This window comes from Sminthopsis crassicaudata, chromosome 4 (assembly GCF_048593235.1).
Source record: "Sminthopsis crassicaudata isolate SCR6 chromosome 4, ASM4859323v1, whole genome shotgun sequence".
NCBI lineage: Eukaryota > Metazoa > Chordata > Mammalia > Dasyuromorphia > Dasyuridae > Sminthopsis > Sminthopsis crassicaudata.
The window spans coordinates 140,914,497-140,939,861 of record NC_133620.1 but is presented as its reverse complement, the minus strand read 5'-3'; the positions used below and the strand labels follow the sequence as shown (position 1 = coordinate 140,939,861).

At 34.8% G+C, this 25,365-nt stretch overlaps 1 protein-coding gene across 20 annotated transcripts in view; it reads right to left on the bottom strand.

Annotated features, from left to right (window-relative positions):
• SYNE1 (spectrin repeat containing nuclear envelope protein 1) overlaps positions 1-25,365 on the bottom strand; it is a 571,419-nt gene that overhangs the window by 426,734 nt on the left and 119,320 nt on the right. For all 20 annotated transcript variants that reach the window (XM_074309511.1, XM_074309493.1, XM_074309505.1 and 17 more), the window contains exons 4-5: positions 20,838-20,933; positions 7,455-7,538 (exon numbers count right to left, since the gene is read on the bottom strand). In XM_074309511.1, the coding sequence (XP_074165612.1) occupies positions 7,455-7,538; positions 20,838-20,933 (180 nt within the window). The remainder of the gene's footprint in view (positions 1-7,454; positions 7,539-20,837; positions 20,934-25,365) is intronic.

Sequence of the window (25,365 nt, the reverse complement as noted above, 5' to 3'; positions counted from 1 at the left end):
TTTTCAAATCATCTTTAATGGACACTGAAATCATTTCAATAACTATTTGATCATTGCAGAAAACAAAGTAATATTTAATCCTTATCCTTTTATATTATCTTCCTTGTTAATAGTTTGCAGTACCAAGTTGTTTTTTTTTTCCAATCCCATCCCCTTCCCCTACATCCTAATTACATTAATAACTCACAATAAGATTCTAATCACTTATAAATGATCTTTTTTTTTTCTAGTATATTTGAACCTACTAAGCAAGGACATAGAGTTAAATTGTACCCATACTATTAAAGAAAATAGTTTACTAATATTTAGCCTCTAATGCCTCCCTATTTTAATACTTAAATGTACAAAGCAATTCTCTTCCCTATGTCAAGGAAGTGTGTGAGGACAAGAGCTAGGCTTGTATAGTACAGTAATTAAACTATATACGAAGAGGTGGTTGGACTTTGTAAATGAATCAAGAAAAAGCACACAAGGCTTACTGATTTGAGGGTATATCTATGATACCCATTCTACCACAGAACAAAGTATCAGAAAGTCTTGGAAATAGGATTTCAGAGACCTTAGAAAGGTTGGTTTAAATAAAAACAAAGGAGACCATTCAGTAAGAAGAAAAGTGTATTGTTCTGGATATCTATTTTTGTATTATAAAAGCTGTATGCTCAATATCCTTAGTCACATTTGTTCCACCTATTCAGTCAATTGTCCAATGTTGTCTTTTATACTACATCTATTTTATCCTTTTTTTTTTCTCTTTTCCTATATTCACAACCTTAATTCAAGCTCTCATAACTTTTCACCTGGACTATTGCAATATCCTGATTGATTTCCCTCTTTCAAGCATCTCCCCATCCCAAATCATCCATTCCATATATACTAAAGTAATTCTCCTAAAACATAGCTCTGGCCATGTCATTCACTCTTCTATAAACTCTACTGGATCCCTATTGTCTTTAGCATCAAATATAAACTGCTTTTTATCTTTTCAAATCCATAACAACTTGGCTTCAACCTAGCTTTCCAATATTACATATTTTCTAACACTATTTAAACATCTCAATTTTGATGTTAAACTTAACATCTTAAACTTAACATGTCCAAATTGGAATTCATTATCCTTCCCCCTAAAATCACCCTTTCCCTCCAAACATCCCTATTACTGCCCAGGATATTGTCATCATCCCAGTTCCCCATCTGACAACCTAAATGTCATCCTCAAATTCCTCATTATCTCTCACCTTTCATGTTCCATTTGTTATCAAGATTTATCTTTCATGTCTACATTTTTTTCTCCTCTAATGCTGAATCAACTTTTCAGTTCCTTATCACCTCATCCTTAAACTTTATCATTAGCATGCTGGTGGCTCTGTCTGTCTTAAATCTCTCCCCACTCCACTCTCTCCATTCTGCCATCAGTGAATATCCTAAAAAGTAGTTCCAGCCATGTGACTCCCTATTATCTTCAGAACCAAACATAAAAACATCTCTTAGATATTCAAACACCTTCACACTCCAGGGCACTCCTATCCACCACCCCCCTTCCTTAATCCCCAACAAAGTCTCTTTGCTGTTCCCAAATAATACTTTCCATCTCTCCACTCCAGGAATTTTCACTGGTTGTCCTTCATGGCTGCAAGATTCTTCCTTCTCATCTCTGTCTTCTGTCTCTCTTAGTCCCAACTAAAATCCCATCTTTTAAAGGAAGCTTTTTTCAAACTCTCTTAATTCTAATGCCTTCTCTGTGTTAGTTATTTCCTATTTGTTCTATATGGAGCTTGTTTGTCCATACTCATTTGCTTGTTGTTCTTCCTGGTTAGATTATAAGCTCCTTGAGAGGAGGGAGTGTTTCTTGTTTCTTTCTGTACAGCCAAAGCTTTAGCATAGTGCCTGGCACAATGTAGACAATTAATTAATGCTTACTTATTGACTGGCTGATATTTATTCAACCAATGAATTCTGTTGGAATTTCCAAATTTTGGAAGAAGTACCACTGGAAATTTGGTCTAATTAAATATAATTGGAAGGAATATAATTCAACTAAAATTATTCTAATCTTATGAAGTATCAAGAATTTTCCAACATTATGCCAGTCACTTTCTCCCCTCCTCAAGATGTCCTTTCAGAAGAGGCACTTAATTAAGCATATTGTATTTTGATTCTGCCACTTGATCCACTCATTGTCAGAAAATAGAGGTGGTAAAGATGGGATATTTAATCTATTAATAAATAGACACACAAGCCCATTATACTACAGAGAGCATAAGAAAAGTCTGAATAAAAAATAAAGCATTTTCTTTACTTTAGAATTTTATCTTTTGCTCAACGACTTGAAGAAAATGCCAATTTGAGGACAATCTAGAGAACAGAGAATTTTGGTCATGTCTGACTCTTCATGAACCCATTTGGAGTTTTCTTGGCAAAGACACTTGGCAATGGTTTGCTATTTTCTTCTTCATGTCACTTATAGATTAGGGATTAAGATATAGGTAAAGTTAGTGACTTGTCCAGAGTAACACAACTAGTAAGAATCTAACACAGGTTTTGAAGAGAATGCGTCTTCTTAATTCTAAGTCCTGTGCTCAAATGGCTGAACCAAATGACCTGAATTCAAATTCTGCTTGAGGTACTTCCTACTGTGTGATTGTGGGTGATTCAGTTCCTATCTCTGAGCCTCAGTTAATACATATGCAAAAAGAATAGCACCTAATTAAAAGGGGGTTGAGAAGATCAAATGAGATAATATATATATATGTAAAGTATATTGTAAACTTTAAGACAGTATATAAAAGCAAGCTGTTATTATGTTTGAAATAAACAATTTTGAGCCTATAAAAAGGAATTCATATTATAGACAGGCATATAGATTTTTTTGAGCAATTAAATAAACAATGAAATGGAGGATATTGTGGAATGAAAAACAGCCACAGAGCTTGCCTTAATAGAGGGCTACAGAACATACGCTCTCATCATTTCTCAGACCATATAATGTTGTGCCACAGTTTCCTTTTATTGTTCTGCCTCAGTTTCCCTAATTGTTATGCCTCAATCCCCTTAGTTGCAATCCTCGCCCCCAGTTCATTAAGACTGATATAACTCAGGGTGACTTGCTCTAACTTTATAAATTGTCCATGTGAGACTCAAGATAAGGGGGAGTTCAGACTTCCTGGCTCCTAACTCCTTCTGTCATCAAGAATTTATGGTCCTACCCCCTATCCTGTCATTGTTCTACTTAAAATTTATCAGAATGTATGGTGCCTTCCCCCATCCTGTCAGAACCAGATTGATAGTCCATTTCCACTCTCAATGCTCTGACTGTGTCCCTGCCTCAGTCTACCCCTGTAGCTGAGTCATGTGTGTATATATGTCATTGAGAATTCACATTGTTTGCTGGATGCTTTGGACATCAGCCCTAGGGGCAGCATGCCCCCAGCACAATCTCTCTCTCTCAGAAATCCAAATAAGATATTAAAAGTTCTCTAAACTCTATCTTGCCTCAGTTTCTCTGGCATTACAGTAACAAAACAAATGTAAGGAATAAATGAATTTTGGAATCAAATACTAAATCTTAAAATATACTTCTAACTACATACATTAATGGAAAATCTATTGAAAATATGGCAGAGAGAAAACAGAGCTTTTTAAAAGAAGATTTAAGGAAGAAAACTGAGCAGTCTTTTAGGAGGAACAGATGAAAAAACATCCACAAAAATATTTTCCTTCCTTACAGTCTAATATTCAGTAAAGCTATAAAAACAAGAAATGAAAGAAAGTTACTTTAAGGAGAACAAAACACAAATCAGATTTTTTTTTCCTTTGAATTTAGAACAGCTAAGGCACTTTGGGAGATCAGAAATCAGAAGACAGTGTAATACTGTTGCCAGCTGAGGCCCCAAATACAATACTTTATATTGATGGTAAAATGCAAAAACAAAAGAAAAAAAATATGCCTCCATAATTGTAGCGAGCTGTCGTCTCCAGAAGCTGCCGGATCACTCTCTGGGAAGAGATCTGCTGTGTCTACTCAAATCTCTCAGACAGATTCTTCTTCCTGTAGCTAACCGTTGTCTCCAGGCAGTTGCTGTTAACTCTTGTCCAGAGAAGTGACTTCCCTTCCTGCAGAGAGCTGCGTCAAGCCAGATGTAGTGCAGAGTCTTCTCCTCTTTGACTCTTATCCTTCTCCAATCCAATCTGCTCTCCAGGCCCAATGTTGTCTTTTATCCTCCCAGAGAATGGGCGTGGGATAATACAAGGGCTTCTGGGAAGAACCACTTCAGCCAATGAGCTTGCTCCTTCTATCAAGTCAACCTGAGTTCTCACCTTGTAATTGTCCAGACAACCTGAATTCTCACCTTGTCACTGTCCAGACAACCTGAGTTCTCACCTAGTAATCCTAACATCTCCACCTTTCTTTTGATTTAGAACCTAGGACAGTCATGACCTTGAAACATAAATCCATCAATATGGGAGGCATTACACATAATTACATAGATTACATAAGCACATAGTAACATAATACATGCTAGAAGTATATAACAAATAACATGATAAAATAATCATAAATTGAAAATTTATAAATGTCCATAAGTCCATTGTCCATTAGTCTCATCTTGTGTGAGGAAGTCCAATGATTTCTGCTGGTTTTTAAAGTTCTTTAACAGTCTTCTTATTATCCATGCTCTTTCAGTGTCAGATGTTTCTTAAATCTTCTCCTTTATTTTGAGGTCTTTCTCTTTTCTGTCTCTCTCTGATGGACAAGGCGAATATGACTCGTTGGCACCCATCTGATTCCTTCTCCTGCTGAAGAAATACAAGCAAACCCTCTCTCCCAGGCATTTAACCTATCTAATTACCTTCTATTTACCACTTTCTAAATCTCTTCTCATCATCTGGCAATTACATTGGAATTGTTTGCACTGGACACAGCCCTGTTGGTTTAAAAGGCCTGTATTCTCCCCAAGTGTAATCCATTTTTGCAATCTGATTGCCTTTTGGTTGACTGATTGGGTAATCCCTTTCTGCCATGTGATTGCTTTTCTGCTGGTTGATTAAATCAGAGTCCTGGCCTTCTAAAGGCTCTTTGGGTGTAACATCAGCTGCCATCATGCCCCAAGTCTTTTTTGCCTGGGGCCCTGGACCTGGGCCCCTCATCCCATTTCCCTGAATTATTCTACACTCTGATGCCCAATGGAGTCCTCTGTTGCATTTTGGACATTGGGTTTTAGGTCTTCTTTCACCCTGTCTTCTCACTGTATCTCCATACCTACACTGAGCTCTTAGATGTCCAATTTTTCCACATTGAAAACATTGCCTAGTTTCTCTAGAAGTGCTTTGCCAGGAAGGACCCTGTCTTTCCACATTCATCATTGTCCGGGTGTAAAAAGCATTTGTTCCCACTGTAGCACAGCGTCTTATGATCTCCTCTAAAGGAGCATCTTTGTCTAATCCCCATATAATTCTTTTGCAAATCTCATTGGCATTTTCCTTAGCCAGATGTCTGGTCATTATTTCTGTAGCTGCATTTTCTCCAATAGTTCTTTTGACAGCAGTTTGCAAACGTCCCACAAAATCTGCAAAAGGTTCATTGGGACCTTGCTGTATTTTAGTGAAAGCCTCTCCACGATCTTTCTGTCCAGGAAGGACACCCCAAGCTTTTATTGCAGCCTTAGCAATTTGTTCATATATTGTCATGGTATAATTAATCTGTTCCGAATTCTCTCCATACTGACCTTCACCAGCTAAGTGCTCAAAAGTGAATTGTGTGTTAACTCCTATTTCCAAATTGCATCTGACTTGAATTTTACATAATTCATGAAATTCTGCAAGCCATAACAAATTTTCTCCAGGTTCCAGACATGTCCTTGCTATGGATTTCCAATCATTTGGGGTTAGGACTTCATAAGACAAACCATCTAGTAACATTTTAACATAAGCTGATGTAGCCCCATAAAGGGTACAACCTTTTTTCAAATCCTTAATTTTATTCAAATCTAAAGGTGCATATCTTCTCCTTTTATGACCTATAGAATCAATATTTTCAATCACAGGATATGCATGTATAAAATCACTTATATCCTGTCCTTCTTTCTTAGCTTTAACCAATGCTTTTTCTAATGAAAAATTTGACCTACATTTCAGTGAAAGAAAAAAAAAAAAAAGAAAATAAGGTTTTCTTTTATTCCTAAAGATTGCTTTATGAAAATATACATTGTGAATATTGATTTTTCTGGCAAAGGAGAGAATATTCCTCAAAGGTACAGGCAATAGCTTCACAAATCAGTGGTATTAAAAATATCTACGTCATTAATAACCTTATAAAGTAACTAATGATGAAATCTTTAATATTAAATCTTCCTACAAAATAATAATTAGTATTATAAAATTTGGAGCTAGAAATGGCAGTTTAATCCCTTCTTAGTACATAAATAAAGAAAGTAAGGATCAGAGATTTTAATCAATCAATTACACCAAGGTAATACAAGTGGTTAAGCAGCAAGGATATATTCAAAGTCAGCTATTCTGACTCCTAATCCAGTGGTCCTTTTATTTCACAGTAATTCAGAATATTTATGGTATAGTATCACATGGTTTGTTTAGCTTAAAGAAAGCATAGGGAAGCTACCATGTTTAAAAGCCCAGAGTAACATTGCCTCATTTTTGGTCAAAAGATCCATGGAGGGGGCCATGAACTGGTGAAGTGGTTTGAGAATGTGTGGAAGTAGGAGAGCACTGACCAATATTGCCCCAAAATTATTTTCTTCTTTTGTAGTCTTTATATCACAGAGAGTTAGATGAATCAAAGAATTACACAATCACCTCAACTGCCATCTAGACCAACCCATACATGAAAAGAATCTCCACTATGATGAATCTAATAAATGATTGTCCTACCTCTGCTTGAAAACCTTCAAGGAAAAGGAGTCTATCATCTCTAAAGACAACCCATCCCTCACCAATATTCCATTAAGTTTTTCCTGATATTATACTCACATTGACCATTGCATATTCCACTCAGCCTCTGGCTAAGCTTTCTTGACCCAAGGGGAAAAAAATCTCATTACTCCTTGACATGACAGCCTTTCAAATATTTGAAGGCAGCAATCACATTTCCCTTCCCACTCCAGCTTCTTACATCAATGCTAAGCATGCCCAAATACTTTAAACAATCCTCATTATAAAATATCTTATTAATGGAGACTGAATCACTATCATTGCAGTAAGCCTAACAGCTTTTGAAGTAACCAAATATACAAGTATTTATCATCATTTTTACAGTTATCATTTTGTTATTTGGATTATATAGAGGTTTCTTGTAGTACCTTTCATTTCTAATAATTTTAAATGTCAATTTATGATAAATTGAGGTTTTTTGATTCCTAATGTCCCAATATAAACCAAATTTTAAAAAGCAGCAGTAAAACAAACAAAACTAATGATTTCTTCCCCCATTACCTACTTACCCTCCTTCCTTCAAGAAACTTCAATGCTGTGCCAATATTAGCCACTGAGTGAATCCTTTTCATGTGACGTCCTTGCTCACATGGCTGAAAAAAGAATACAAATTTAAAGATAACAATCTACTATTATTTTGCTTTCTCATTCTCCTTTCTAATTACAGAATTTTAATAAGATGCTTTTGTTGTTGTTGTTTAGTTATTTAAGTTGTGCCTGACTCTTTGCAAACCCATTTGAGATGTTCTTGACAAAGATTATGGAGTATCTTACCTTTTTCTTCTCCAGCTCATTTTACAGATGAAGAACTAGACCAAGCAGGGCTGTGACTGCCTCAACAAAGGTAGTAATTAGAGGCCAAGTATAATGAAGGAAGATGAGTCTGCCTCTGACATTTAATGGGTTATATGACATTCTGTCATTGATTCAAGCCCTGAGTTGTAAAGCAAGTGCTGTTCTAAACTAATACAGGGAAAGCTCACTAGGAAATCCCTATGTCAATGAAATTACAGTTCTAGTTAAACAAATTAATGGAAATTTAAAAAAACATTCTTTAGAAATTCAGAAACCTAAAGTCAAATTTATTCATCCTATGTTCATTTACAAGTGAGAAAAGATAATTATCAATCTAAAGGGGAAGAGGAGGTTTCTTGGACTAGTAAATAGAAAAGGAAATTAGATTTCTTGAAGCATGGAGAAAATATAATGTTAAAAACACAATAAAAATGGAAATTGCGTTCAAAAGTTGTAGACAAATCCATAGATGACAAATCTATAATGAGTTATTAAAAAGAACTAGGATGTTGACATATATTCTATTGCATCACAACTGAGGTCAAGAATAAACATGTCTTTCCATAATATATCTCCTGGTGCTGCTGTCAGATACAGAACACTGATATGAATAGCCAATAGGGCTGACCCAGTATAGTAATTCTTATGTTCTTATGTTCCTAAAATAGCTCTATCCAGCAGATAATTATGTAACACTTGAAAACATATAATTTTGGATACACAATGAAATTTTAATGTTTCTAATTAAAATGTCCTCCCTCATGACTGGCCTTCAAAAAAAGGGGAAAGCACATGGAAAGGATATTTTTATTCAGAGGTCAGCAGAGAGAGAATGGAAGGCAAAAGCACACATAGGCTTGTTTATCTCTTATGGTAGTACTATCCCTCTTTTTGGCTTTAAGCTTACTATCCACAACTGTAAAAATTTATATGAAAGGATGGACTCCTAAAATGCACACAAAGAATAGTTAAAGCTTTACTGTGAAGTTCATTTAAAATATTTTATTTAGTTCAATTTGGATTGAACTATTGGATCTTGAAATACAAAAAGAAAATTAACCTATATTATTTTTCTATAAGAAATGATGAACAGGTTGTTTTCAAAAAAAGCCTTTAAAGTCATGAACTGATGCTGAATGAAGTGAGCAGAATCAGAACATTGTACATAATAAAACAAAAATTATGTGATATTCAACTATGATGGATTTGGCTCTTCCCAACAATGAGGTGATTCCAGGCAGTTCTTTAATTTGATCCTCACAAAAAACTAAAAAATGGGTACAATTATTCCCATTTTTACAGCTGAGAAAACTGAGGTTAAAAGAAACTAAGTGGCTTGCCAAGGTAACACAACTAGTAAGTATCTAAGACAGGATTTTTAACTCTGCTCTAGTTAGGTTCTTACTAAGTGCTAATGAGATAATGAGAAGATAGGTTCTTACTAAGTGCTAAGCCAGTACTTAACAAATCTCTAGTTCTGGCCTTTAGGGGAGTTTTACCCCTGTGAACTCCTGGGGAGGAGCTTACATGTTTAGGAAGAGCAAGTTCATTGGTTGAAGTATTTTTTCCCAGAAGCCCACGCCCATTCTTTGGGAGGATAAAAGAAGACACCATTGAGCAAGGGGAGAGTCTTGTCTGGGCCATAGTTGGGGCAGCTCTCTGGAGGAAAGAGTCTCTACTGTAGGTCAGAGTTGGCGGCCAAGAGATTGAGTTGAGACTGCAGATCTCCTCCCAGAGAGCAATCGGCAGCTTCTAGAGACAACAGCACGTTACATATTGGTGTCTACAACGTGGGGCAAGGACTTTTGCTTATCCTGGCAAGGACTTATTCTGAGCCCTTCAGAGGAGCTAGACTGGACCTTTGCAAGCTCTTCCTGTTGATTTCCTATTTTGTTGATTTCCTAGGGCTGTGTGTGTGTGTGTGTGTGTGTGTGTGTGTGTGTGTGTGTGTGTGTAAATTCCCATTAAAGTAATTACAAGTTTAAGCAAATATCTAAGCAAAAAAAAAATCTAACTTCAAAAAATAAAATATGTGGATAATTATGGTTATGTAACTGTGGCTAGATAAGCGTGAATGTATTAATAAACCCCTTTCTTTTGTATATTCTACATTTCAGCCAAACATACCTCCTTGTTGTTCTTAGTCCAGTAACTACATCTCTTATCTCCAACCCTGGAACAGGCTGTCTTCCCAGACCTGGAACGCAAGCCTATTCTATCTCTTTGACAATTCTAAGTCCTTTTGAGGGTAAATTTAAGTGTCATAAAGAATAGATCTCTCAAGAAGACAGAGCCAAGATGGCACAGTAAAGGAAATTATTTGCTTGATCTCTCCCGCATATCTTTTCAAATACCTTTAAATAATGAGTCCAAATAAGTTTTATAGCAGCAGAATCCACCAAAAAAAGTGGAACAAAACAATTTTCCCACTCAAGACAACTTAGAAGGTTGGCAAGAAAGATCTATTGCACTAGGGCAAAAGTGAAGTGTAGCTCAGCACAGACTGTCAGTATAGACTGGGCCCCAGCAAATAAGGAGTAGGGCCTTGGGGGAGTGAATCAGCAGCAAGCATGAGAGTTTCCAGATCTCTCAGATCACAGATACCAAATACAGTTTAAAAGGTCAGCAGGAATAATCTGTCATACCCAGATGAGAGTGGAGCACACTGGGGAAGGCCATGACAATACAGTCCCAGCCTCAACAAACCAGGAGCAGATTTTGGGAGCCAGCATAGGCAGTGGCTATTTCCAGAGCTCTCAGCCTACAGATGGCAAGGGAGTCAAACAATTGCTCAGAAGGAAATTACAGGGTATTCTTTGGTAGCACTAGGCAGCACTATTGTTTTGCCCATACTCAGATCCTAGTTGTAGTGCTGGGTGGAAGTCCCAGGGCAAGAAGAGCACTAGCACCCCAGACTTTGTAGCCATAGTGGAGTAAGAACCATTCTCATAGTTCAAAGACAGAATAGAGTGCTTATAGTGGCTCAAAGACCAGAGCAGAGGCCAGGAAAGTAATAAACACACATCTTCTTAGATCATACCACCTTGTATGAACTAAATGCTTGTGTGTTCCTAGAAGTATCTCTGAAAATAACTGCATAAAACCCATCAAGCTTGGGAAAGTGTACTTCTGAAAGCAGAGCCCTACTATAAAAATGAGTTAAAATTCAAATAATAGGCTGGGGAAATGAGCAAACCACAGAAAAAAATTCTGACTATTAAAATTTATTATGATGACAAGAATGTCAAAACACAAGGTCAAAGTTCCTAAATCTAAGCCTCCAAGAAAAATAAGAATTGTTCTCAAGACACAAAAGAACTCAGAACAGATTTTGAAAATCAATTGGGAGAGAGAGAGAGAAAACATGGGAAGAGAAATGAGAGAGATGCATGAAAATCATAAAAAGCAAGTCCAAACCTTGGTAAAGGAAAAACAAAACAAAACAAAAATACTAAAGAAAACAATATCTTCAAAATAGACCAGGGCAAATGGTAAAAGAAGCACCAAAGGACAACAAGGGGAAGGATAGCATTTAAAAATGCCTTAAAAAGTAGAACTGGCCAACTGGAACAAGAGGTACTACAATTCACTGAAGAAAATAACTCTTTAAAAGCTGAACCCCACAAATGTAAAAGAAGGTACAAAAATTTTCTGAGGAAAATAATTCCTTAATAATTAGAATTGAGGACTTCCGGCTAAGATGGCGGCGTGGAGGCAGACAGCTGCTTGAGCTCCTCGCTTTCTCTCAGAACTTACTTCATGACAAGCCTCTGACTTAATGCTTGACCCAGAAAGAAATCCACAAATTATCACCAAGAGAAGACATCCTTGAAAGTCGCCAGAAAAGGTCTGTGTTTGTTCGGGGGAGGGTCAATCAGACTGGGCGCAGACTGAGGGCAGGCAGCCAGAGCAAGACAGGCAGCTCACACAGCTCAGACCGGAGGGGGAGGGGTGTGATCTCTGCAGTTTCTGCGAAAGGGCTTTTGCCCCAGTGTGGATGCTCCGTCTTGGCAGCAAGCCAGGAGCAGCAGAGAGGGTGTAAACACCGGAGGTGAAGATTAAAACCCCAGAAAGCCAGCGTCTCTCAGAGCCCGGCCACCCCCAACCCCCACCTGGACTGACTCGGTGCGTTCTCGGAGCCTCAGAGCGCAGACTCAGTACAGTCATTGCTGTTCTGTTAGTGGCTCTCTGCTGCCCTATCCCCAGTCTGTAGAGGAAGCCCATTAATAACATCCAGCCCTATCCCCCGCAAAACAGACCAATTGCTTCTCTTGTCAGTTTGTTTTCTTTGATTCTGACAAAATGAATAAAAAATTCAAAAGGGCTCTAACCATTGACAGCTTTTGTGTGGAGAGGGAGCAGACTTCAAATGCTGAGGAGACTAGGAACAGAATGTCCCCAGATGTATCCCCTGGGAGGGATATAAGCTGCTCCTCAATACAAAAGAACCTCATAGAGGAAATAAAAAAGGCTCTCACAAGAGAGCTGGAAGAGAAATGGGAAAAGGAAAGGGAAGCTTGGCAAGAGAGCCTGGAGAAGTCATCCCATGCATTCAAAGACAGAATGGATAAAGAAATCAAATCATTGAGAAACAAGATTAGTGAGCTGGAAAAGGTAAACAACTTCAAGGAAAACAGGATTAGTGAGCTGGAAAAGGTAAACAACTCCAAGGAAAACAGGATTAGAGAGCTGGAAAAAGAAATCAGCTCTCTAAAAAATAAAATGGATAAAATGGAAAAAAATTCCATAGAAGATAAAAACTCAATTGGACAATTACAAAGAGATATAAAAAAAGTGAGTGAAGAAAATACATCATTGAAAATTAGACTGGAACAAGTAGAAATGAATGACTCAAGGAGAAACCAAGAGGGAGTCAAGCAAAACCAGAGAAATGAAACAATTGAAAAGACTGTCAAGTACCTTACCAGAAAGACAACAGACCTGGAAAACAGATCCAGGAGAGACAATTTGAGAATAATCGGACTCCCTGAAAAATGGGAGGAAAAAAAGAGCTTGGACACCATTTTCGAGGAAATTATCAAAGAGAACTGCCCAGACGTTTTGGAAACAGAGGGTAAAATAGACATTGAGAAAATTCATCGATCACCTACTGAAAGGGACCCTAAAATCAAAACGCCAAGAAATATAGTGGCCAAGTTCAAGAACCATCAGACAAAGGAAAAGATATTGGAAGCTGCTAGAAAAAAACAATTCAGATATGGAGGATCCACAATAAGGATAACACAGGATCTAGCAGCGTCCACATTAAAAGAACGCAGGGCCTGGAACATGATATTCCGAAAGGCTAAGGAACTTGGTATGCAGCCAAGAATAACTTACCCAGCAAGAATGAGCATCGTTTTCCAGGGAAGAAGATGGACATTTAACGAAATAAATGAATTCCATCTATTTTTGATGAAAAAACCAGACCTACATAAGAGGTTTGATCTTCAAATACAGAACTCGAGACTTCTAAAAAAGGTAAAAAGAAATCTTGAGAACTATACTTCTGTCAAAAAAATATGTAAAGAACATATGTACAATTTGTCTTAGAAAATAGAGGTGGAAAGGAGATTATATCATAAAAAAGTACAAAGTGGTGGTACTACATCTCATGAAGAGGCAAAGGTAACCTATTATATCTGAGAGAAAGAAAGGAGGGAGATGAACATAGCGTGTATCAATAGACATATTCGATTTATGGTGAAACTTCTTCCACTTCATTGAAAAGTGAAAGGGAAGGAGTAAGCTAAGGGGAAGGGAATACAGTAATTTCGAGGAAAAGGGGTAAAATAAGGGGAGGATCTTTAAGGTGGGGGAGGGATCCTAAAAAGGGAAGGCTGTGAAAAGCAAGTGGTGTTTACCAGTTTAATACTGGATAGGAGGGTAAAAGGGAAGGAAAGGGGAAAAGCATAAGCAGGGGTTAATAGGATGGCAAGCAATATAGAATTAGTCCTTCTAACCATAAATGTGAATGGGGCAAACTGCCTCATAAAGAGGAAGCAGTTAGCAGACTGGATTAAAAGTCAGAATCCTACTATATGTTGTTTACAGGAAACACACCTGAAACAGGATGAGACATTCAAACTAAAAGTAAAAGGGTGGAGCAGAATCTATTATGCTTCAGGCAAAACCAAAAAAGCAGCAGTAGCCATCCTCATCTCAGATCAAGCAAAAACAAAAATTGATCTAATTAAAAGAGATAAGGAAGGGCATTATATCCTGCTAAAGGGAAGCATCAATAGTGAAGCAGTATCAATATTAAACATGTATGCACCAAGTGGTGCAGCATCTAAATTCTTAAAAGAGAAATTAAGAGAGCTGCAAGAGGAAATAGATAGCAAAACTATAATAGCGGGAGATCTCAACCTTGCACTCTCAGAATTAGATAAATCAAACCACAAAATAAATAAGAAAGAAGTCAAAGAGGTAAATAGAATACTAGAAAAGTTTGATATGATAGATCTTTGGCGAAAGCTAAATGGAGACAGAAAGGAATATACTTTCTTCTCAGCAGTTCATGGAACCTATACAAAAATTGATCATATACTAGGGCATAAAAACCTCAAAATCAAATGCAGTAAAGCAGAAATAGTAAATGCATCCTTTTCAGACCATAATGCAATCAAAATTACATTTAATAAAAAGCCAGGGGAAAATAGACCAAAAAATAATTGGAAACTAAATAATCTTATACTAAAGAATGATTGGGTAAAACAGCAAATCATAGACATAATTAATAACTTCACCCAAGAAAATGACAATAATGAGACATCATACCAAAATGTGTGGGATACAGCCAAAGCAGTAATTAGGGGAAGTTTTATATCTCTACAGGCCTACCTGCATAAAATAGAGAAAGAGAGGGCCAACGAATTGGGTTTACAACTAAAATTGCTAGAAAAGGAACAAATTAAAAACCCCCAGACAAACACAAAACTTGAAATTCAAAAAATAAAAGGTGAGATTAATAAAATTGAAAGTAAAAAAACTATTGAATTAATTAATAAAACTAAGAGTTGGTTTTATGAAAAAACCAACAAAATAGACAAACCCTTAGTAAACCTGATTAAAAAAAGGAAAGAGAAAAAGCAAATTGATAGTCTTGAAAATGAAAAGGGTGAACTCACCACTAATGAAGAGGAAATTAGAACAATAGTTAGGAGCTACTTTGCTCAACTTTATGCCGATAAATTCGATAACTTAAATGAAATGGAAGAATACCTTCAAAAATATAGCTTGCCCAGATTAACAGAGGAAGAATTAAGTAGTCTAAATAGTCCCATCTCAGAAAAAGAAATAGACCAAGCTATTAACCAACTTCCTAAGAAAAAGTCCCCAGGACCAGATGGATTTACAGGTGAATTCTACCAAACATTTAAAGAACAACTAACTCCAATGCTATGTAAACTATTTGAAAAAATAGAGATTGAAGGAGTCCTACCAAATTCCTTCTATGACACAGACATGGTACTGATACCTAAACCAGGTAGATCGAAAACTGAGAAAGAAAACTATAGACCAATTTCCTTAATGAATATTGATGCTAAAATCTTAAATAAGATATTAGTAAATAGACTTCAGAAAATCATCCCCAGGATAATACACTATGACCAAGTGGGATTTATACCAGGAATGCAGGGATGGTTTAATATTAGGAAAACTATTAGTATAATTGACCATATTAATAATCAAATTAATAAAAACCATATGATCATCTCAATAGATGCAGAAAAGGCATTTGATAAAATCCAACATCCATTCCTACTAAAAACGCTTGAGAGTATAGGAATAAATGGACTATTCCTTAAAATAATAAGGAGCATATATTTAAAACCTTCAGTAAACATCATATGTAATGGTGATAAACTAGAACCTTTCCCTGTAAGATCAGGAGTGAAACAAGGTTGCCCACTATCACCATTACTATTCAATATAGTACTAGAAACTCTAGCCTTGGCAATAAGAGCCGAGAAAGAAATCCAAGGAATTAGAGTAGGAAATGAAGAAATCAAATTGTCACTTTTCGCAGATGACATGATGGTATACTTAGAGAACCCCAAAGACTCTGCTAAAAAGCTATTAGAAATAATTCAGAATTTTAGCAAAGTCGCGGGATACAAAATAAATCCACATAAATCCTCAGGATTTTTATACATTACCAACACAATCCAACAGCAAGAGATACAAAGAGAAATTCCATTCAAAATAACAGTCGATAGTATCAAATATTTGGGAATATATCTACCAAAGGAGAGTCAGGAATTATATGAACAAAATTACAAAACACTTGCCACAAAAATAAAGTCAGATTTAAATAATTGGAAAGACATTCAATGTTCTTGGATAGGCCGAGCGAATATAATAAAGATGACAATACTCCCCAAACTAATCTATTTATTTAGTGCTATACCAATCAGACTCCCAAGAAACTATTTTAATGACCTAGAAAAAATAACAACAAAATTCATATGGAAGAATAAAAGGTCGAGAATTGCAAGGGAACTAATGAAAAAAAAGTCAGAGGAAGGTGGTCTAAGTGTACCTGATTTAAAGCTATATTATAAAGCAACAGTCACCAAAACCATTTGGTATTGGCTAAGAAATAGACTAGTTGATCAGTGGCATAGGTTAGGTTCACAGGACAAGATAGTGAATAAAAATAGCAATCTAATCTTTGACAAACCCAAAGATCCCAAATTTTGGGATAAGAATTCATTATTTAACAAAAACTGCTGGGAAAACTGGAAATTAGTATGGCAGAAACTAGGCATGGACCCACATTTAACACCACATACTAAGATTAGATCAAAATGGGTCCAAGATTTAGGCATAAAGAACGAAATCATAAATAAATTGGAGGAACATGGGATGGTTTACCTCTCGGACTTGTGGAGGAGGAAGGAGTTTGTGTCCAAGGGAGAACTAGAGACCATTATTGATCACAAAATAGAACATTTTGATTACACCAAATTAAAAAGTTTCTGCACAAACAAAACTAATGCAAACAAGATTAGAAGGGAAGTAACAAATTGGGAAAAAATTTTTACAGTTAAAGGTTCTGATAAAGGCCTCATCTCCAAAATATACAGAGAATTGACTTTAATTTATAAGAAATCAAGCCATTCTCCAATTGATAAATGGTCAAAGGATATGAACAGACAATTTTCAGATGATGAAATTAAAACTATTTCCACTCATATGAAAGAGTGTTCCAAATCACTATTGATCAGAGAAATGCAAATTAAGACAACTCTGAGGTATCATTACACACCTGTCAGATTGGCTAAAATGACAGGAACAAATAACGATGAATGTTGGAGGGGCTGTGGGAAAACTGGGACACTGATGCATTGTTGGTGGAGTTGTGAAAGAATCCAACCATTCTGGAGAGCAATCTGGAATTATGCCCAAAAAGTTATCAAAATGTGCATACCCTTTGACCCAGCCATACTACTACTGGGCTTATACCCCAAGGAACTACTAGAGAAGGGAAAGGGTCCTGTATGTGCCAAAATGTTTGTGGCAGCCCTTTTCATAGTGGCTAGAAGCTGGAAGATGAATGGATGTCCATCAATTGGAGAATGGTTGGGTAAACTATGGTATATGAATGTTATGGAATATTACTGTTCTATAAGAAATGACCAACAGGAGAAATACAGAGAGGCTTGGAGAGACTTACATCAACTGATGCTGAGTGAAACGAGCAGAACCAGAAGATCATTATACACTTCAACAATGATACTGTACGAGGATGTATGCTGATGGAAGTGGATTTCTTCAACATAGAGAAGAGCTAATCCAATTCCAATTGATTAATGATGGACAGAACCAGCTACATCCAGAAAAGGACTGGGAAATGAATGTAAACTGTTATTTTTACCTTCTGAATCCAATTCTTCCTGTGCAACAAAAAATTCGGTTCTACACACATATATTGTATCTAAATTATACTGTAATATATTTAACATATATAAGACTGCTTGCCATCAGGGGGAGGGGGTTGGGGGAGGAAGGGAAAAAATCTGAATAGAAGTAAATGCAAGGGATAATGTTGTAAAAAATTACCCATGCATATGTACTGTCAAAAAATGTTATAATTATAAAATAAAATAAAAAATTAAAAAAATAATAATAATAATTAGAATTGAGCAAATGAAAGCCAATGACTTTATGAGAAATAAAGAAAGTCAAAATCAAAAGAATGAAAAAATAGAAGATAATGTAAAATATCTCATTGGAAAAACAATTGACCTGGAAAATAGATCCAGGAGAAATAACTTGGAAATTATTGGACCATAACATAAAATCCACAATCAAAAAAAGAACATAGACATCATCTTTCAAAAATTGTTAAGCAAAATTGCCCTGATATTTTAAAACAAGAGGATAAAATAGAAATAGATAGGATCCACTAATTACTTCTGAAATATATCCCAGAAGGAAAATCCCCAGGAACATGATAACCAAATTTCAAAACTCTCAAATAAGGAGAAAATGTTGTAAGCATTTCAATTCAAATTGTGAGGAGTCAGTCAGGACAGCAAAAGATTTAGCAGTTTCTACATTAAAGGAACAGTGGCCTTGGAATATGGTATTATGGAGGGAAAGGGAGGTAGGATTGCAACCAAAGACCATCTACTCAGCAAAACTTAGTGTAATCATTTGCGGGGAAGGAGGGGAATGGTGTGAAAGAATGGACAGTCAATAAAATAAAGACCTTTCATTCTTGATGAAAAGACCAGAACTGAACATAAAATTTGATTTTCAAATACAAGACTCAGGAGGAATATAAAATGGTAATAGGAAAGGGAAATTATAAGGGACTTAATAAGATTAAGCTGTTTACAATCTTACATGATAAGATATTTATAATTCATAAGAACTTTCTTATTATTAGGATAGTTAGAAGGAGTATAATATAGACAGAAGATGTGTTAATTGAATTGGAAGGGATGGAATCTAAAAATATAAAATTATGGGCTGAGAACTGGAATATACTGGGAGAAAGGGAAAGGGTGAGGCAGAATGGTGTAAATTATCAAAAGAATCAATAAAAAGTTTTTATACTGAAAGGAAAGCATGGGGAGGTAAGGAGGAGTGGGTGGATCTTACTTCCCTTGGAATAGACTTAAAGATGGCATAACTTACACAGTTGGGTATAGAAATCTATCTTATCCCACAAGAAAGTAGGAAGGGAAAGGAATAAAAAAGGACTAGTGGTAATAGAAGGGAGGGAAGATTTGGGAAGGGAGTAGTCAAAAGCAAAACCCTTTTGAGGAGGGACAGGGTGAAAGGAGAGAGAGCATAGAAATGGGAGTAATAAAGTTGGCAAGAGTAATTTTGAAAAAGAAATTGAAGGAAGTTTCTCTAATAAAGACATTTTTCAAACACATAGAAAAGTAAATCAAATTTGTAAGAATAAGAACGCAATTGATAAATGATCAAAAGATATGAACATTCTGATGAAATAATCATAATAATCATAACTATCTATCATCACATGATGAAATACTCTTAACTCACTGTTGATTGGAGAGATGAAAATTTTAAAAATTTTGAGGTACTTCTACTCATATTTATTAGGACAGAAAAAGAAAATGACAAATGATGGAGGGGATATGGCAAAGGTGAGATATTAATGCATTGTTGGTAGAGTTGTGAAGTGATTCAGCCATTCCACAGAGCAGTTGGAACTATTACCAAAGGACTAAAAAACCATGCATGCCCTTTCAATTAGCAAGACCATTAGTAGGTCTGTATCTCTAAAAAGATAAAAAACAAAAAGGAAAAGGACCTATATGTAAATATATATATAGATAGATAGATAGATAGATAGATAGATAGATAGATAGATAGATAGCAGTTCTTTTCTGAGGACAAAAAATTGAAAATTGAACAGATACCCATCAATTGAGGAATGATTGAACAAATTGTCATATATGATTATGATCAAATATTGTTGTCTTATAAGAAATGACTACTAGGATGCACTCAGAAAATTCTAAATAAAAAAAAAAAACTTAAAAAAAAAGATAATTATAAAAAAGAATAGTCCTTTCCTGATTCTGTATGCTGTTAGTGCTTCTTTCCCCTAAATTAGGAATAGGACCAGAGACTGGATCTATGATCTTCTTAGTTACAGAGCTCCTCATGAACTTTCTCTACAATTCCCCAGAATCTTCTGGGAAGTAATAGATTTAGAGGGTTGCCTAGGGCAGATGCTTCAAACTCAAGAGTAAGCAATCAGAAAAATGTGTAGGTTGAACCAGATTAAAATGTAATCAGGAAATGTTTAACAAAATCAATAAAAATATAATTCAATATAGATAATATTAATTTGTTGTTTTCTAAGCCAACATGCTGCCTGTATGAGCCATCCTTGGACCTAGAGTACAGAGATCCTAATGAACTTAGTCTGAGTCATGGAAAGTTCTTTGATGACTACATTCCACCTAACAGAGAAATTAATGAAGATGATTCTCTTTCTTTATTTCTCCATTGAGAACTAAATCTGTTTCCCCACATTACTTTTTATTTATTTTACTAATATCTGTGCTTGCTTTCCCCCCCACCCCCCCTGAGGCTGGGGTTAAAAGTGACTTGACCAGGGTCACACAGCTAAGAAGTTTTAAGTGTCTGAGATCATATTTGAACTCTGGTTCAAATTCACACTGGTACTCTATCCACTGCGCCACCTAGCTGTCCCTTTTTTTTTTTTTTTTTTTTTTTTTTTTTTAACAAATACATTGGTTCCCTACAGTAGAATATAAATTTCATGAAGACACAAGATTGTCTTCTATCAATATTTCCACAGCCTACCTAGCACAGTGTCTAGTTCATAGCAGATACTAAAAAAAGTTCTTAATGTACAGAATTATTTCCTTCTTCCAGTCTTATATAAGCATAGGACTGAGGGAAAAAAAGAAATTTCACATAGAAAGCTAGAAAAATAGAGTGACTTTGCTTCTCTAGTTTTATATTAGACAGTAGAATCCTTCTGGGCTTAAACAATCATCTAACTCCATCTGAGTGAAGGGTTTTTTTCTGCTGCTATTGTTATTTGCTGGAGTCAAAGAGGAAAAAAAAGTACTTACCAATTTCTGCCCTGATAAAACCTCCAGGAGGGCCAGTAACTTTACCCCATCTTTCATGTCTTCAAAAAGATCATCTACCACCAATGGGGGATTCCGCTGGGGGAAAAGATTTTTTAAAAAGTTAACCTTTGTAAGAATCAATTTTTTTTCCAATCAATTTCACTGAAAACTTTAAAAAAATCTGTAATTTAATTTTGTATTTTATTTTTAGTAGACAAGAAAAAGAGATTAATAACTCTAGAGACAAGAAAGCAACTCCCAAGATACTAAAATCATGGAAAAAAAGACTAGAGTTTATTCAATAAAACTTACATGTAGGACATTTTGTGAAAAAAATACAAAGACAATACCATACTAGAATCATAGCTTTATTACTAGGAGGTACCAAAAATTAACTCAAAATCAAATGGGTAATGCATCTGTGTTGTTTCCAGCAGTGTTTGCCTATATTGCCTCATGCAATATCACTGCAGCTTTTGTTCTGAATACACAACATGTGTACTCCTCAAAACACCTGGCTTGGATTTCAGATGGGATTGCATAAAAATTTCTCTGGTGAAAAGAGGCCAAGAATATAAAACATTTCAAAATGCGGGAATTTTTTTTCTTCTTATTACCCCTTTTTGCCTGAAAAATTTTACACAACTATAACTATATAGGTATACAAAATAGGTATACAAAAAAAATATTTATTGATAATAAATCATAATTTTGTGACCATCCAGATTACATAAGTGAATCTGGGCTGTAACTCACATTTTTAGAAACTTTGACCTAGTTTACCCATTTCTCCTCATCCTAGAAATGGGACAAAAAAAAAAAAAAAAGGCTTAGAGACTCAATTCATAACTTCACCCATGTAACATAGATATAAAGTGTTTTATGGTGAAATGGGAAAGGAAACAAAACCTGGGAATCATGTCAAGAATTGCATGGTTTTCAAGGCATAAATACGAGTAAGACATAATCAGAACCAATGTAATATTTGAGGATTCCCCTGACTATAAAAATTTCCCCTCACTCTTCACTTTTACTTCTATTGTGAATGTTCTTTATGGTTCTCCTCCACTTCAACATTCTGTGAGATTACAAATGCATTTGATTGTCTTTTTCGATTATTATAATATTAAGAATTCTGTCCACTGTAAAATATTTTTGGCCTACCATCACATTCTCAATCTCTTATCTCATCTCAAAAATATAAAAAATAAAAGGGAGGCAATGAAGTGATACAATGGATAGAACACTAGCTCTGCAGTCAGAAAGATCTGAATTCAAATCCATTCCTGAATACATGACACTTTTGATGTTGGATACTTAACCCCAATTGCTCCTCATCCCCTCAAAAAAAAAAAAAAAAAAAAAAAAAAAAAAAAAAAAAAAAGCAATAATAAGGATCAAATTGTTACAAGTGAGTGATTCTTTGGTTCTACCGAAAAGTAGTTTGCTGACCAAAAAATTCAAGAAATAATGTTCTATATCATTCTTCCATTAAAAACAAATATGGTAGATACTGTTGGGAATATACTAATATACATATGAGTAAAGTTACTATTTTCCTTTACTCATTCAAAAAATTATCAGATTGTTTAAGTAAATTATAAAATATTCATTTATTGTTCACCAAATGCACATCATATATATAGTATCCATGTTGCCAAATATAAAAGGTTAAAGAACATAGTTCCTAGCTTTATTATTTATCTATCTATCCATCCATTCACCCATCCACCTGCCCTCCCACCCATCCATCTATTTATCTATCTATCTATCTATCTATCTATCTATCTATCTATCTGTTTATCTGCATATATATATAAATGTGATACATAAACAAAAATGTTATATATATATATATATGTGTGTGTGTGTGTTTACATATATGTTTACATGCTATAGCAAGGGGTCGGGTCCTCTTATCCAAAAAGTTGTGTTTTTTGTTTTTATATCATCTTATTTACTTTATTTTTTTCATATTACTTTATTTCCAAATATAGACCATTCCCATTTCCTACCCAAGGATGTCATTGCTTGTTATAAAGAATAAAAAATAAAGAAGGAAAAAAAAAGCAGTTCAGGAAACTAATCAATATGATCCACTGAGACTTATTATATGGTTCACAACCATAGGCCTCCACCTTTACAAATTACATTTTTACATTTTTAGTGTCTTGTCAGAGTTATAAAATACATACATATGATAACTTAAAAAATTCAAGCTAGAATATAAGCAAATGTAAGATAGTTTTTTATAAGTTAGGTTCAATAATTAACATATGGCACAGCAACTGATATTTTAGATGAATCAATTGATATTTTAAATGAATAGTTTAAACTTGAACCAATAAACAAGAGGGAGATGGTGGTATCAAGTAATGTTTGAAAAAGGTTAGTGTGGCTACTTTGTGTAGGACATATTAATGGTTTAGAGAGCAGTAATAGGGCTGTTACCAGAATTCATATAGAATAAATATTCTGGATTTAGTGTCAAATGACCTAAGTTGGGATATTTATATTGTAGTTACTATATGACTATGGGTAAGTCTATTCAAGTCTGTTTTCTTCATCTGTAAAATAAAGTGAATGGATTTATTGATAAGTAATGTACTTCTGTGCTATATATATATATATATATATATATATATATATATACACATACATAATTATCTTATTAATGCACATTGATTCTGGCTAAAATGCAATTGAAAGGAGTGTGTCAATAAGTTCAAAAAATAAATGCAGGTAAGCAAGATAAAAAAAAAGTGAGGAGAGGAGTTGCACCTGTCATACTCATAATAAAGGTGCTTTTGAAATAATTATATACAAAATATCATATAATCAAATATTATGTCAATATAATGTGCCAGAAGTTTTGACTGTCAAAAGTCTCCAGCCCATATAGGAATTTTAGCTATTATATAGACTTCAAATGACAATACTTACTTAGTCTAGCTTAGATGTCTTATTTTGAGAAATGGTTAATTTACACTGAAATCTATCATGTAGCCCAATGCAGCTAGGATCAGTGCATGTAATTTCGTAAGCCCCCAGACAAACATTACTACTACAACTTTTAGAAAAAATAAATGCTAGAAAATGGTATTGTTATATTTTTCTACACAGGAGATACATATTAGAGATCATACCACACAGAGTGAAGAAAGCAATGCACTTTCATTTCTAGAAAAATATTTCCCTTGTGAAAAAATTAAAGCAGTTCAGCAGGCCTATGAATCAGGCAAAGAAAATTAATGCCAGAAAATATCTGTTATGCATTTAATATGATATATACTACGGGACTACATTTGATATTGAAATAATGCCAATACTAGAAGCAGAAAGATCTGGATTCAAATTCTAGCTTTGAAATATAGTGAGGAAACTCCACATACCTATATAGATGGACACCTTTTTTAAATTTATAAGTCCTAGAGAATTGTAAAGAAAATTGTGAGGTTGTCATAGTTTTACTATTCTGAGATTTCTATATCAATTATAATTATTAAACAATTGCATTAGCATATTTTATAATTTATATATTATATTTTATTATAATAACAACCATAATTATAAAACCAATTCAAAAATAAGTATTTTGGATTTAGTATCAAAGGACCTGAGTTGGAATATTTGCATTGTAGGTCTTCTACTATATGACTATGGGAAAATCACTTAAACTATTTAAGCCTATTTTCTTCATCTGCAAAATAAAGTGAATGGATTCATTGATATCTAATGTACTTTTATGCTATACATTTTATTATCTTATTAAACGTGAGAAGATCAGAGGCAAAATTATTATGTGAGCAAAGATAGTCATCTTAATTTCTGTTATCACAGCATCCTTACTTTTTTCTGGAACATTATAATATATATATGTATATGCTTTATAAGGAAAAGACAATTAAAATTCTTCTGCCATCTAGATAAAACCCAATTTTTATTTTATTATTTTATTTTATTTTTTTCCTGAGGCTGGGGTTAAGTGACTTGACCAGGGTCACACAGCTAGGAAGTGTTAAGTGTCTGAGATCACATTCGAACTCTGGTCCTCCTGAATTCAGGTCTGGTGCTCTATCCATTGTGCCACCCAGCTGCCCCTAAAACCCAAATTTTTAGAGGAATTATGGTTATAACACTAAAGTTAGGGGAATAATTAATAGAAAAGGCCAAACTGCTTTAGTATCAAGAAAAAAAATAAACTTCTGAGAAACACAGTATGATAAAAATTCTTATTAATTTAGAGTATCAATCAGCAAGCAATTCTAGACAATGTCAGTCATGTCTTCCAGATTAGTCTCTTTTTTATGATTAGAAATTTTTTCTGATAGAAAATTACAATCTGACATCTTTTCTGTCTCTCTCTCTCAAAAAATATTTTAAATATTGCATCTCTTTTCTGTATTCTACAAACCTCATCATTCTTATTAGAGCAACCTAACTGTGAAGCTGAAATCAGTTTCTACATGGCAAATATCAAATACTCATCTTGGTTCTTTGATTAAAAAAAAAAGGTGCCCTCCTAAGA